Source organism: Mus caroli, chromosome 2, assembly GCF_900094665.2.
Source record: "Mus caroli chromosome 2, CAROLI_EIJ_v1.1, whole genome shotgun sequence".
Taxonomy (NCBI): domain Eukaryota; kingdom Metazoa; phylum Chordata; class Mammalia; order Rodentia; family Muridae; genus Mus; species Mus caroli.
Genome location: NC_034571.1, coordinates 79187937 through 79199006, shown reverse-complemented (window position 1 = coordinate 79199006; position 11070 = coordinate 79187937). Strand labels below are relative to the sequence as shown.

At 44.4% G+C, this 11070-nt stretch overlaps 1 protein-coding gene across 1 annotated transcript; it reads right to left on the bottom strand.

Annotated features, from left to right (window-relative positions):
* Window positions 1–3409: 3409 nt before the first annotated feature.
* On the bottom strand, window positions 3410–6603 carry Prg2 (proteoglycan 2, pro eosinophil major basic protein). Its single transcript, XM_021156862.1, has 6 exons — window positions 6562–6603; window positions 5660–5729; window positions 4716–5026; window positions 4316–4447; window positions 3762–3873; window positions 3410–3582 (listed from the first exon to the last, which is right to left on the bottom strand). Exons 2-6 carry the CDS (start codon window positions 5715–5717, stop codon window positions 3524–3526), a joined length of 672 nt encoding a protein of 223 aa, XP_021012521.1. The 5' UTR covers window positions 5718–5729; window positions 6562–6603; the 3' UTR covers window positions 3410–3523.
* Window positions 6604–11070: the final 4467 nt, after the last annotated feature.

Below are 11070 nucleotides of genomic sequence, written 5' to 3'. Positions count from 1 at the left end.
GAGAGAGAGAGAGAGAGAGAGAGAGAGAGAGAGAGAGAGAGAGAGAGAGAATCACAACCACTTCCACAGAATATTCTCTGGATCATTTAGAGACTACTGGGCTAGACTATATCACTTCATCTGACCTCTAGACACACCTCCAGGGCTGGCAAAGAAGTAGGAAATGGGATGAAAACCTCATGCTAAATCTTCTAGTCAATCTGTGGTCCACCTTGCCCTCCCTGCCCTCACTTCCTACTTCCCACCAGCCCTCTGACACCACCAGGGTTAGGACCCGGATCAAGCAACTCAATGGTAATCTCAGACCACGAATTTAAGAAGACACTAAAAATTTCAATATTAAATATCAGTAATTCTTAATGCAAACTTTCTTAAAATCTAATTGAATGCAAATATATTCACAGTGACTAATTTTATTTAGACAACCAAGCTCCAGTCCATCCCCTGTTGGCCAAAGAGAAAACAGCGAGTGTGTAACCCTGGCTTTGCCACATCTTCCCATCAACCTGAGCTGTGGATTGTTGGAAATGAGGTTCATGCAGTTTGGAGGTGTTCTATTGGACAGCACAAGCCTGTTATTTATATATTGGCCCACACCTTCAAAAAAGCAGACGCAGGTCATCAACAGAACAAGATGAGCTGGATACCTTGCTTTCCTCTACTCTCCCAATGGACCTACAATTGGAAAAGAAACTGAGAGGTCACTTCCTGGCCTGATTGCAGAGTAACGGTCTTGTCTTATCTCTCCACCCAACAGACCAGACTGCCCGCTTATCTACCTGATACTGGGAAGTTTGGTCAATTCAAGTACCCTCAAAACTTGGAGAACAATTTTCAAGTTTGAGGTTGCCCCAGTGAGGAAAGGAGAAACATAGATGCCCTTGTCTACTTTTCTCCTTCACCCTGGGGCCCATACAGCAGTGACATTTCACTGGATAGCTGAGATGAGCCCCAGGGGTTGCTATTCTCATGAGCCAGCACTGCCATAAGCCTTGTATGCATTGGTTTCCATTACAAATCTTCACATGTTGCCCAAAATCCCATGACAAGTCAGTGACCAGCCTAAGCCCAGGGTTCTATGCCCCTCACCCACCCCATAACAAACTTCTTCTCATGGATTCTCAAATCCTGACAAAAGACATTCTAATGCTTCAATAACCTTGCTGCAGTTCACAGGGGCTCCTCTCTAATTGAAAACCAGAAGTAACATTTTTGAAGTTTTACTTCAGACCAGGCACTATGTTTCCATAAGATTTTTTTAACAACCACTACTTCCATATGTAATCCTAGCAAATCATCCTACAAATTGGGTATTGCCACCTTAAGTTTATAAATTTACTATACAGATATATACACATATGTGTGTGTGTGCGTGTGCATGTGTGCATGTATATATATACATATATACATACATATATATATACATATATATACATATACATATGTATATACATATACATATATATGAAGTAAATGATGACTCTTCCAGTTTTCACCACTCAGAAGTCCTTGGTTCACATTCAAATGTGTTGCTCTGACAATCTAGCCAATGCACAGGATCTCAGGATCTCAGAATCAATGTCTCAGGATCACTATTGTCATTTATGTTCAAATGAGTTTCTAAATCAACCTCTTGTCCCAAGACTCAGTCCAACCCCATTTTACCCAAAGGATGAGTCTCATGATAATAAGCCAACATCATGATATGTAATGAAATCACAAGGTCAGAGCAACTCCTGCAAAAGGAACAGTGACAAGACTCCTCTGAAGCAGTGGTTCTCAAGCTGAGGGTCCCAGCTTCTTTGGAGGTGAAATAGCCCTTGCATGGTGGTTCCATACCAGAGCTCATGGGTCAGCTCTGTCTCAGCTGTATCCTCATAGCACCCACCTCAGACCCAGAGGCATGGATTTCCGAAGTTTACCATGCATAAAACAAACAGCTGACATGGCACAATGGTTGCACCAACCAAAATGTGTCTGTCTCTCAGCTTGCTGAGGAACTAACCTTGAACAAATAGCTCTCTTTCTCTGAGTCACTCAAAAACTCAAAAATCTTCTCTTGCCTCCCCAGGACGCTAGACCAATATAGAATTGGAAAATTCCTGAAAGAAGGGGGTTCCTTCATTCTGGTTATCTCCCTGGTAATATTAGAGCTGTCCATTCCCATCTTTAACTGGGCTTCTTTGCCTCTGGATCAGGACTTCTGAGCATGGAAACACAATGGATAGAGGAGCAGGCTTTGGAACTAAGAAACTCAAATCTCAGCATTGGGAACACCCAGATGTTCTGTCTTGAGCAAGTCTTTCATCCATGTATAACTTCTCTGAGCCTGTTTCTACATGGCGGGGATAATAATGATCAGTGGTATGCAAGGCACTTGACACAGCCGGTGAGTGCTCAATACCAGGCTCTCCCTCTCCCCCTCCCCCTTCCCCTCCCCCTCCCCNCATCTCCCTCCTCTTCCCCTTCCCCCTCCCTCTCCCTCCCCCCCCTCATACACATACACACACACACACACCCTGTGTCTTATATCTCCAGGCCTGATTGAAGTTTCTGACTCATATAAAAAGTTTAATATTGATTTTTCTCCAAAGCAGAGGCTGAGACAAGGATTTGAGTACACATCCTATAGTTAATTTGGGAAAGTGTAGAAAGATTGCTAGAAGAAGAGAGGATTCATCTTGGGTGAGGCAGGCAGTATAAAATATATGCTGTAATGTCAGTCAACCTAATAGATAACGGAGAAATGGTGCCTACTACACACTGTGTGTTTGTTCTGTTTAATATGCATGATGGTTAATATTGACTGTTAACTTCATAGGTTCTTCAGTTACCTAGGAGACAAGCCTCTGGTCATGCCTGGGAAGATTATCCTGATTGCCACCTTTCCCTGGGTTTAGATCCTGGATTGTGTTTAGAAGAAGCTAGCTGCACACAAAGGTTCATCTCTCTGCTTCCTAAGGATACAGTGTAACCACCTGCACTGAGCCACTTCACCAGGACTTCCGTACCATGATAGACAATACCTTTGACCTATGAACTCAAATAAGCTGTCTCCCTGAGTCAGGTATTATGTCACAGTAACAGGAAAAGCAACTAACAGTGGAAACGAAGACCCCAGGTAGGTGAGAGTCCACCCAAAACTTTCACATGTTTGGAAGCTGTGGGTGGGGGTCCTGATAAAACCCTATCTGCATATACTATGTAGTTTCATCTTCTGTGAGCACTTAGGAGACATCCGCACTCATTTCTCTATTGTCAGAATGCTTCTTGGACCCCACTGCACCATCACTCCTTGAAGAGTGATAACATTGTGGCTTCTTCATAAAAGGTATGGAGTGGAGTGAGATGATAAAGCTGAACACTCAAAATGAGATGGCTCGACCAATGACCACAGGAAAAAGGGAATCTGTTTAAGTAAAGCAGCTTTATTTTAGGGAGGTGAAAGAAGGGGGACATCTGGCAGGAAAGAAGAGGCAGTTACCCAGGAGAGAATGAATTTGAACTCCCAGCTGGGACCAGCTCAATACGAACAGATGAATGGACGTCTCTTGGCACAGTGAGATCGACGCCAGCGGCCTCCTGTGAAGTGGGAATAGTAGAGCTTCAGCCCCTTCCTCACGTGATACTAGGAAGGTCCTTGTTCTCACCACCTCTCTACCTCACCTAGGAATCATCTCTCTGAGTAGCCAGGCTCACTTCCTGCCACTCTTCCTGGACTCTCCCTGGCCTTCCCTTCATTCATTTCCAGCTAGCCTCACCTTGAGTACACATGGTCACACATCTGCCACCACCACAGCGAGGCTGCCCAGCAGCCCAGTATGCAAAATTCCAAGAACTTCCATCAACCCATCGAAAGCGTTTGCAGCGACCCTAGAGAAGGTAGGAAGCAAAGACATACATAGGGGAAGGAAGAGAGGCAGAGCCAGCGTAGTCCCTGTTAACTCCTCCTGACATCCTTGACCACAGAACCATGATGGATACTGGGCAGATGAACTAATGGTCCACAGTGGTCATCACCAACCCATTCTCCGACATAATCATCTTTATATCACAAACCAGAAATGGGGCAAGGGAAACCATGTGCAACCTACAGGTAAGGACACAGTCCCCAGGTCACAAAGATAGAAAAACTGGGAGGAACTTGGACTCAAACCTGATTCTAAACCCTTTGTGGCATCTCAATGTCTTGCCTGGGTGGCCTTCTGTCCCCAGCTCTTTAGGGGATAGTAAAGGGGAAATACGGACAAAGCTGCAGCAAGGTAGATACTGGATGGGATCACAAGGGGCCATTCATGTCTGGTATTCCTCTTACCCAGCCCTTGATCCTGCCTCCAATCCAGACTTGACCCTGGTTGATTCTCCTGACAGAGGACTGGATTCGGAAGTTAACACTGAAACTGTGGATGGAGGCGAGGGTGCCCCTGTAGCAGCGCCGGCAAACTGACTGCAGAATAAATAAAACAGAAGAGGAAGAAGAGAGAGTCGTCTCCCACTAGGAATTCACATGGTCTCTGAATCTCAAAAACCCATTCCCTTCCTCCCTCCCACCCTCTGTCCTTTCTTCCTACTCTTTCCCCCTCCCTCCCTAGCTACAGCCATTAGAAGACAGCAGAGCAAAGTACAATACATGATCTTCCCACCCAGCACCTCTGGCACATGGAGACATGTCCCCTATCTGTCCCTGTTCCCAGCCTCAGCCACAGGCCACTTACCTGAGCTTTGTCAAAGCATTCAGCCCTCCTGACTAGGAGGTAGCGACAGGTCTTGCATCCAGAGTCACCCATAAGACTTGTTGTGTCCTCTTCCTTGGGGCACTGAAGGTCCACGTCTGTCACATCCTGACCTGAGGCAGCTCCTTCATCCCCAGGAACACCTTCACTTCCAGAACCTTCTTCCTTCTCCTCCTCCAGTGGCATTAGCTCTTCCCCCGGAAGACAGTCTTCTCCTTCCGGTCCTGATATCTCTGCATCCCTAGGCAAGTTCTCATCCATCAATGGGCTTTGGGAGTCAGAAGTTTCGGAGCCTGGCAAGTGGAAAATTTAAGTGTCTTTCCTTCATGCCTTCCCTTACTCTCCCTAGAGCTTGGTCATTTCCTGCTCCACCCCCTGAACACTGGTGTGCACGAACTCTCTAGAAAGGAACCTATAGCCACGTCTCCACGAGGAGACACCCCACTTCACACATGAGGTCAAGATAGCTAAACACAATAGTTTTGAGTCCAGTCTTTGTGGGTTTATGTTCTGCACCCAGCAACTACCAGCTTTATTTCTTTGTTTGTGAAATGAGTATACAGTCTCCAGTACTTCATGGGGGTGCTATAGTGGTTAAAGGGCATAACATGGCAAGAAGATGCTCAGTAAACTCAAAGTAAAAAGAAGCCATTGTTACTGTGAAGGATATTAGCATTAGGTAGAAAGGACAAAATTGGAAATGCCACAATAGAGTCAAGGCTACAGATATAACAGATGATCTCAGGAGTCTTGAAGAATCCCTGCTGCACTGGTGTACAGGGATTCTGAAATTGGGAATGATAAGGGATGGTACTGTCTATGTGATTCAGATCTCATCTATTACACACAGGAGTGTGTGTGTGGGTGTGTGTGTGTGTGTGTGTGTGTGTGTGAGAGAGAGAGAGAGAGAGAGAGAGATAACTCACTTAGATGAAGAGCAGACGCTCCCCCGACTAGAAGAGCCAGAAGTAGAGGGAATTTCATCTTGGCTTTGTCCTGAAATAGAGAACACAGAAGTTTTACACACACACACACACACACACACACACACACACACACACACACACACATACCATAGCCAGACCATTTGGACCTGTGCAAGGAAGATGGAGGAAAAGAAGGCAAAAATTCAGGATGAACCAGGGCTAATGCTGAGCCCAGACTATGCTGTCCCAGAGAATTCATTTATTCTGGTTTTGCTTATGACAAGGTTTCATGTAACCGACGTAGCCTGGAACTCAATGCGTAGTGGAGGGTGGCATAGAATTCCTGATTATCCTGCCTCTACTTCCAAGTGCTGAGATTATAGGCATGTACCCTCACACCTGGTTTGGTTTTAGGGGGATTGAACCCAAGGCTTTATGCTTGCTGGGCAGGCACTCTACCGACTGAGTCCCAGCCCCAGCTCCAGGCAGGCCTTTCTAAAATAAAGCAGACCATAAGGAGCAGCTCAGGCTAGCTTTCCCACAAACCTGTAAGTAAAATGGATTACTTATTTATTTATTTATCCATTAATCTACATTAATGAGCTCATCAGGGTCTGCAATATGAGTGAAAGGAGAAGCAAGATTGTTGACCTTCCTAGAAATGCATAGCACTTAAATCACGTGTTTCTTCCCTCAAAGCAGCATATGACACCCGCCCCCCTTTCCTCACCTTGTGCCCTTCCCTGACAAGAAAGTTTGCCTGCCCCTCAGAAGTGATGCTCCTTGCACTAGCACCAGCAAAAGCTGAGAGCCACATGAAGCCCTGTTAGCCTTTCAGAGCCCTCAGCCTAGGTCAGGGGCTGTTCCAAAAGCCAGAAGGTCCCAGTAAAGAAAACACTTACAGGCCCTCCTGGGTCTTGTCAGGTTTACAAAGCTGGATCCTCCCTTATCCTGTCTCACAGTGGCATTTATAGACACCTTGGAGGAAGTCCCCTAGGGAAGGAAGGTTTGTGTCAGCCAGAGGGGGAGGGTGGGCTGATAAGAGCCCTTTCTTCATTTCTTTGAGGAGTCTACTCCTTAGCCACCACATGTGGAGGGAAGCATTGAGTTCTTAGTCTGAGCGAAGAATCCTCACTCTTGGCTGCATTTCTGACTCTCCTTGGGAGCTCCTCCAATTTGTGGTTCTCCTGCTTTATCTAAGGTACTGGAGGAAGCATCTGTTAGAGTTTAACATGCACCTTTGACCACTTTTGCTCTTTACAGAATATTGTTTTAGACAGACAATTTTCCCCACCTGTATGTAGGGAAATTTTTACAAAAGTTATTTATTGGTTGATTAAAACATCAAAACAACTGGGCTACTCACCCTTGGGACAGTGACTAAAATGTGTCTTGTCTGTTGAAGAGAATGTACTGCATCTACACCTGTTCCTCTGACCCTAAGGAGCTATGTGTGTGCCATATTAGGGAGGCAACAAAGCAAGACAGACAGAAAGACATTGAGGGTCTTTGTGTTGTCTGTCTGTTCACATTACCTTTGAGGGGAGGCTTTGTTCTTTTTTTTTTTTTTTTTTTTTTTTTTTTTTTTTTTTTTGCTTTGCTTTTGCTTTTAGTTTATGAGACAGGGTCTTGCCATGTGGTCCTTGTTGGACTTGATATTCATTATAGAGCTCAGATTATCCTTAGACCTGTAGCAGTGTCCATGTCTCGGTTCCTATAGTGCAGAGACTGCAGGCATGTGCTAGCACCACACCCAGCAAGAAGAAAATATGCAGTGTGAAAACACAGTTTTACAAGGAGAAACCTTGGGCAGCTCCTTCCTGTGAGTTTTCATTATGAGACCATATTTAGATGCGTGAAAGAAATCACACCAGCCTGGTGACCTTGGTGGCCTCCATGAGTGAGCAGAGAAGTAGCTGCTTCTTCCTTTATTATTCTCCAGTGATTACAATCTATGTGTACAAAATCTATAATTTGAAGTGAGACTTTATTAGCGATTAAAAAAAAAAACACATCAGACCTTCTCTGGGAATAGAAAACAGATACCTGCCTTTGACATGCCTAGGTTATTGGAATGAAAATAGGCCTGGAAACCACTGAGCTAGAGATCTCAATGTTCAAGAATTCTCAGGCTCCCAACAACTCACCCTCAGAATTGGACCCTTCTTTGGCCTACCTAGAACCTTCATAATCATAGTGTTACTGTAAAGATGTCAATGATGTGTGTGAAAATATTGTCTCATTTAATCTTTGTGTGTAGTACACACATGTACATACGTGTCCACATGTGTGTTCATGAGGTGCTTCATCTTATTTTTGAATGAAGATCTATCTCTAAACCTGGCACTCTCTGGTAGGCCAGCCTGGCAGGCCACCAAGCTTCAGAGAACTGACTCCACGTTCCTCCTTCCTCCATAGCACTAGGGTCATGTATGTGTGCTTTATTTTGCTTTATTTTGCTTTGTTTTACAAAATCAATCCAAACAGAGGTCTCCATAATTATGCTACAAGCACTCTACCTACTGGGTCATTGCACAGCTCTAATCCTTAGAAAAAGAAAGTGAGCTGGTTATTGATCTCCATTTTCACACATCCACACATGTGCACATCTACACATACAAATATACACACTCAGTCACACACACACACACTCAAAAGAGTGACTCCATTGGTGTCAAGGGCATAAGTAAGAATGAGATCCGCTGGAGCAGGGTGCTTTCTCAAGCCCTTTGACTAGAACATTCTCCTCTCAAATCATAAGCTACACTATGATCAACTGGCTTGTGATTTGCATGAGTAGAGAACAGGGGGTGTGGGAGGGGGCTTGGAGACCAATATCTTCCAGCAAGAGGGCTTGATGACCATCATCAAACTCAGATTTGCCTCCTTCCTCAAGAAGTGGTGGATCCTTGCAGGGGCCTGATACTTGAGAGTTCTTGTTTCAGGCCTCAAGGTTTCTGTAGAATTTAGATGATGTTGGGGAGAACTAAATGTCCCAAAGCATACCCCATCCCCATCTGGACATCAGTACTCCCATAAAGGGCTTTTAAAGGTCACCCTTGCACTTAGCTTCATAACGTCCTCTGGAGCACATTCTACCTTCAAGCTTATCACCCCATTGCCAGGATGCAGATCTGGGAGCCCAGGCTCTGTACTGATATAATGTGGGCTGTTGCCCTGTGTATATATGGGCTGTTACCCCTATGTACACACACACACACACACACACACACACACACACACACACACACANACACACACACACACACACACACACACACACACACACACATACACATACATATACATCCCAGACACTGAATAAAAGTCACTTTGACCATTGTGGTCATCAGCAAGAATTGGTTTACCTCCATTCTATGCCTCTCCCCCACTGACACACAGCAGCTGAAAAGTAGAAAATGCTGCAGTTCCAGATATAATCAGTATCACCAATATGCCTGTGAACTCTCAGATTTTTTTTTAAGATATTTTCTTTATTTACATTTCAAATGCTATCCCGAAAATTCCCTATACCCTCCCCCTGCCCTGCTTCCCTACCAACCCACTCCCACTTCTTGGCCCTGGCATTCCCCTGTACTGGGGCATATAAAGTTTGCAATACCAAGGGACCTCTCTTCCCAGTGATGGCTGACTAGGCCATTTTCTGCTACATATGCAGCTAGAGACACAAGGTCTTGGGGTACTGGTTAGTTCATATTGTTGTTCCACCTATAGGGTTGCAGACCCCTTCAGCTCCTTGGGTGCTTTCTCTAGCTTTTCCACTGGGGGCCCTGTGTTTCATCTTATAGATGACTGTGAGCATCCACTTCTGTATTTGCCAGGCATTGGCATAGCCTCATACAAGACAGCTATACCAGGGTCTCTTCAGCAAAATCTTGCTTGCATATGCAATAGTGTCTGGTTGGTGGCTGATTATAGGATGGATCCCCGGGTGGGGTAGTCTCTGGATAGTCCATCTTTTCGTCTTAGCTCCAAACTTTGTCTCTCTAACTCCTTTCATGGGTATTTTGTTCCCTGTTCTAAGGAGGAATGAAGTATCTACACATTGGTCTTTCCCTCTTCTTGATTTTCTTGTGTTTTGCAAATTGTATCTTGGGTGTTCTATGTTTCTGAGCTAATATCCACTTATCAGTGAGTGCATATCTAATGACTTCTTTTGTGATTGGGTTACCTCACTAAGGATGATATCCTCCAGATACATCCATTTGTCCAAGAATTTCATAAATTCATTGTTTTAAATAGCTGAGTAGTACTCCATTGTGTAAATGTACCACATTTTCTGTATCCATTCTTCTGTTGAGGGACATCTGGTTCTTTCCAGGTTCTGACTATTATAAATAAGGCTGCTATGAACATAGTGGAGCATGTGTCCTTCTTACCAGTTGGAATTTCTTCTGGGTATATGCCCAGAAGAGGTATTGTTGGATCTACCAGTAGTACTATGTTCAATTTTCTGTGGAACCTCCAGAGTGACTTCCAGAGTGCTTGTACAAGCTTACTATCCTGGGAGAGTTTTTTTTTAACTACCTAGAAACTAAATAATGTCCAAAGAGCCATGAAACCTACATTCATAGATAATTCATGTGTGGATCCCAGGGCAAGGATACAAATCACTAGTGAAGTTCTTTTATGATCTATCAAAAGTCAAAAAAATAACTAACTTTATTGAATACTTTGTTCCACCAAGAACCAGAAATTACTTTTCAGGCTCCTATGATGGAAAGAATCCTGTGATGCTCTCTAAAACTTTCCCCATTCCTACCTCATAGTGTGTACACTCTACATAGTCCTTGTAACTATTGGTGTGGATTTTCTTCCTGTGGTCATGTTATATATTCTATAGTACACATAATTATAAAGTGGGGATAGGGATGGAACTGTGGCTCCGTGGTAAAGCACTTACCTAACATTCTCCCACCTCCTGGGTGGGAGAAGAGGAGAGGGAAAATACCAGATGGGAAGAGAGAGAGAACAAGAAGAAAGAGGAAGGGAGGAGAAACAGAAAGATAGAGAATGGCTATATTGGGTGAATCTGACTTAATCACACAAACCCTTAAAAGCAACCAGGCTTTTCCTAAAGTTACAGATCCTGAATAGGAGAGGAACCTATTGCTGGCTTTTAGAATAGAGAACATGATGGCACGCTATGTGGGCAGTCCTGAGGACCTAATGGAGGCACCTTCTTGCAGCCATCAAGTGATTGGGAAACTCAGTGCCATACCTACAAGAAACAGAATTCCGCCACAACGCTATTAGCTCAGAAATGCAATCAAGTAACATTTTTATTGCAAATGTAAGAGTCCCCAAACAGAACCCCAAGCCATGCCAGGCTCATATCTCTGATCTACTGACCTGTGATGATAAATGCATGTGGCCTGACATTGCTAAAC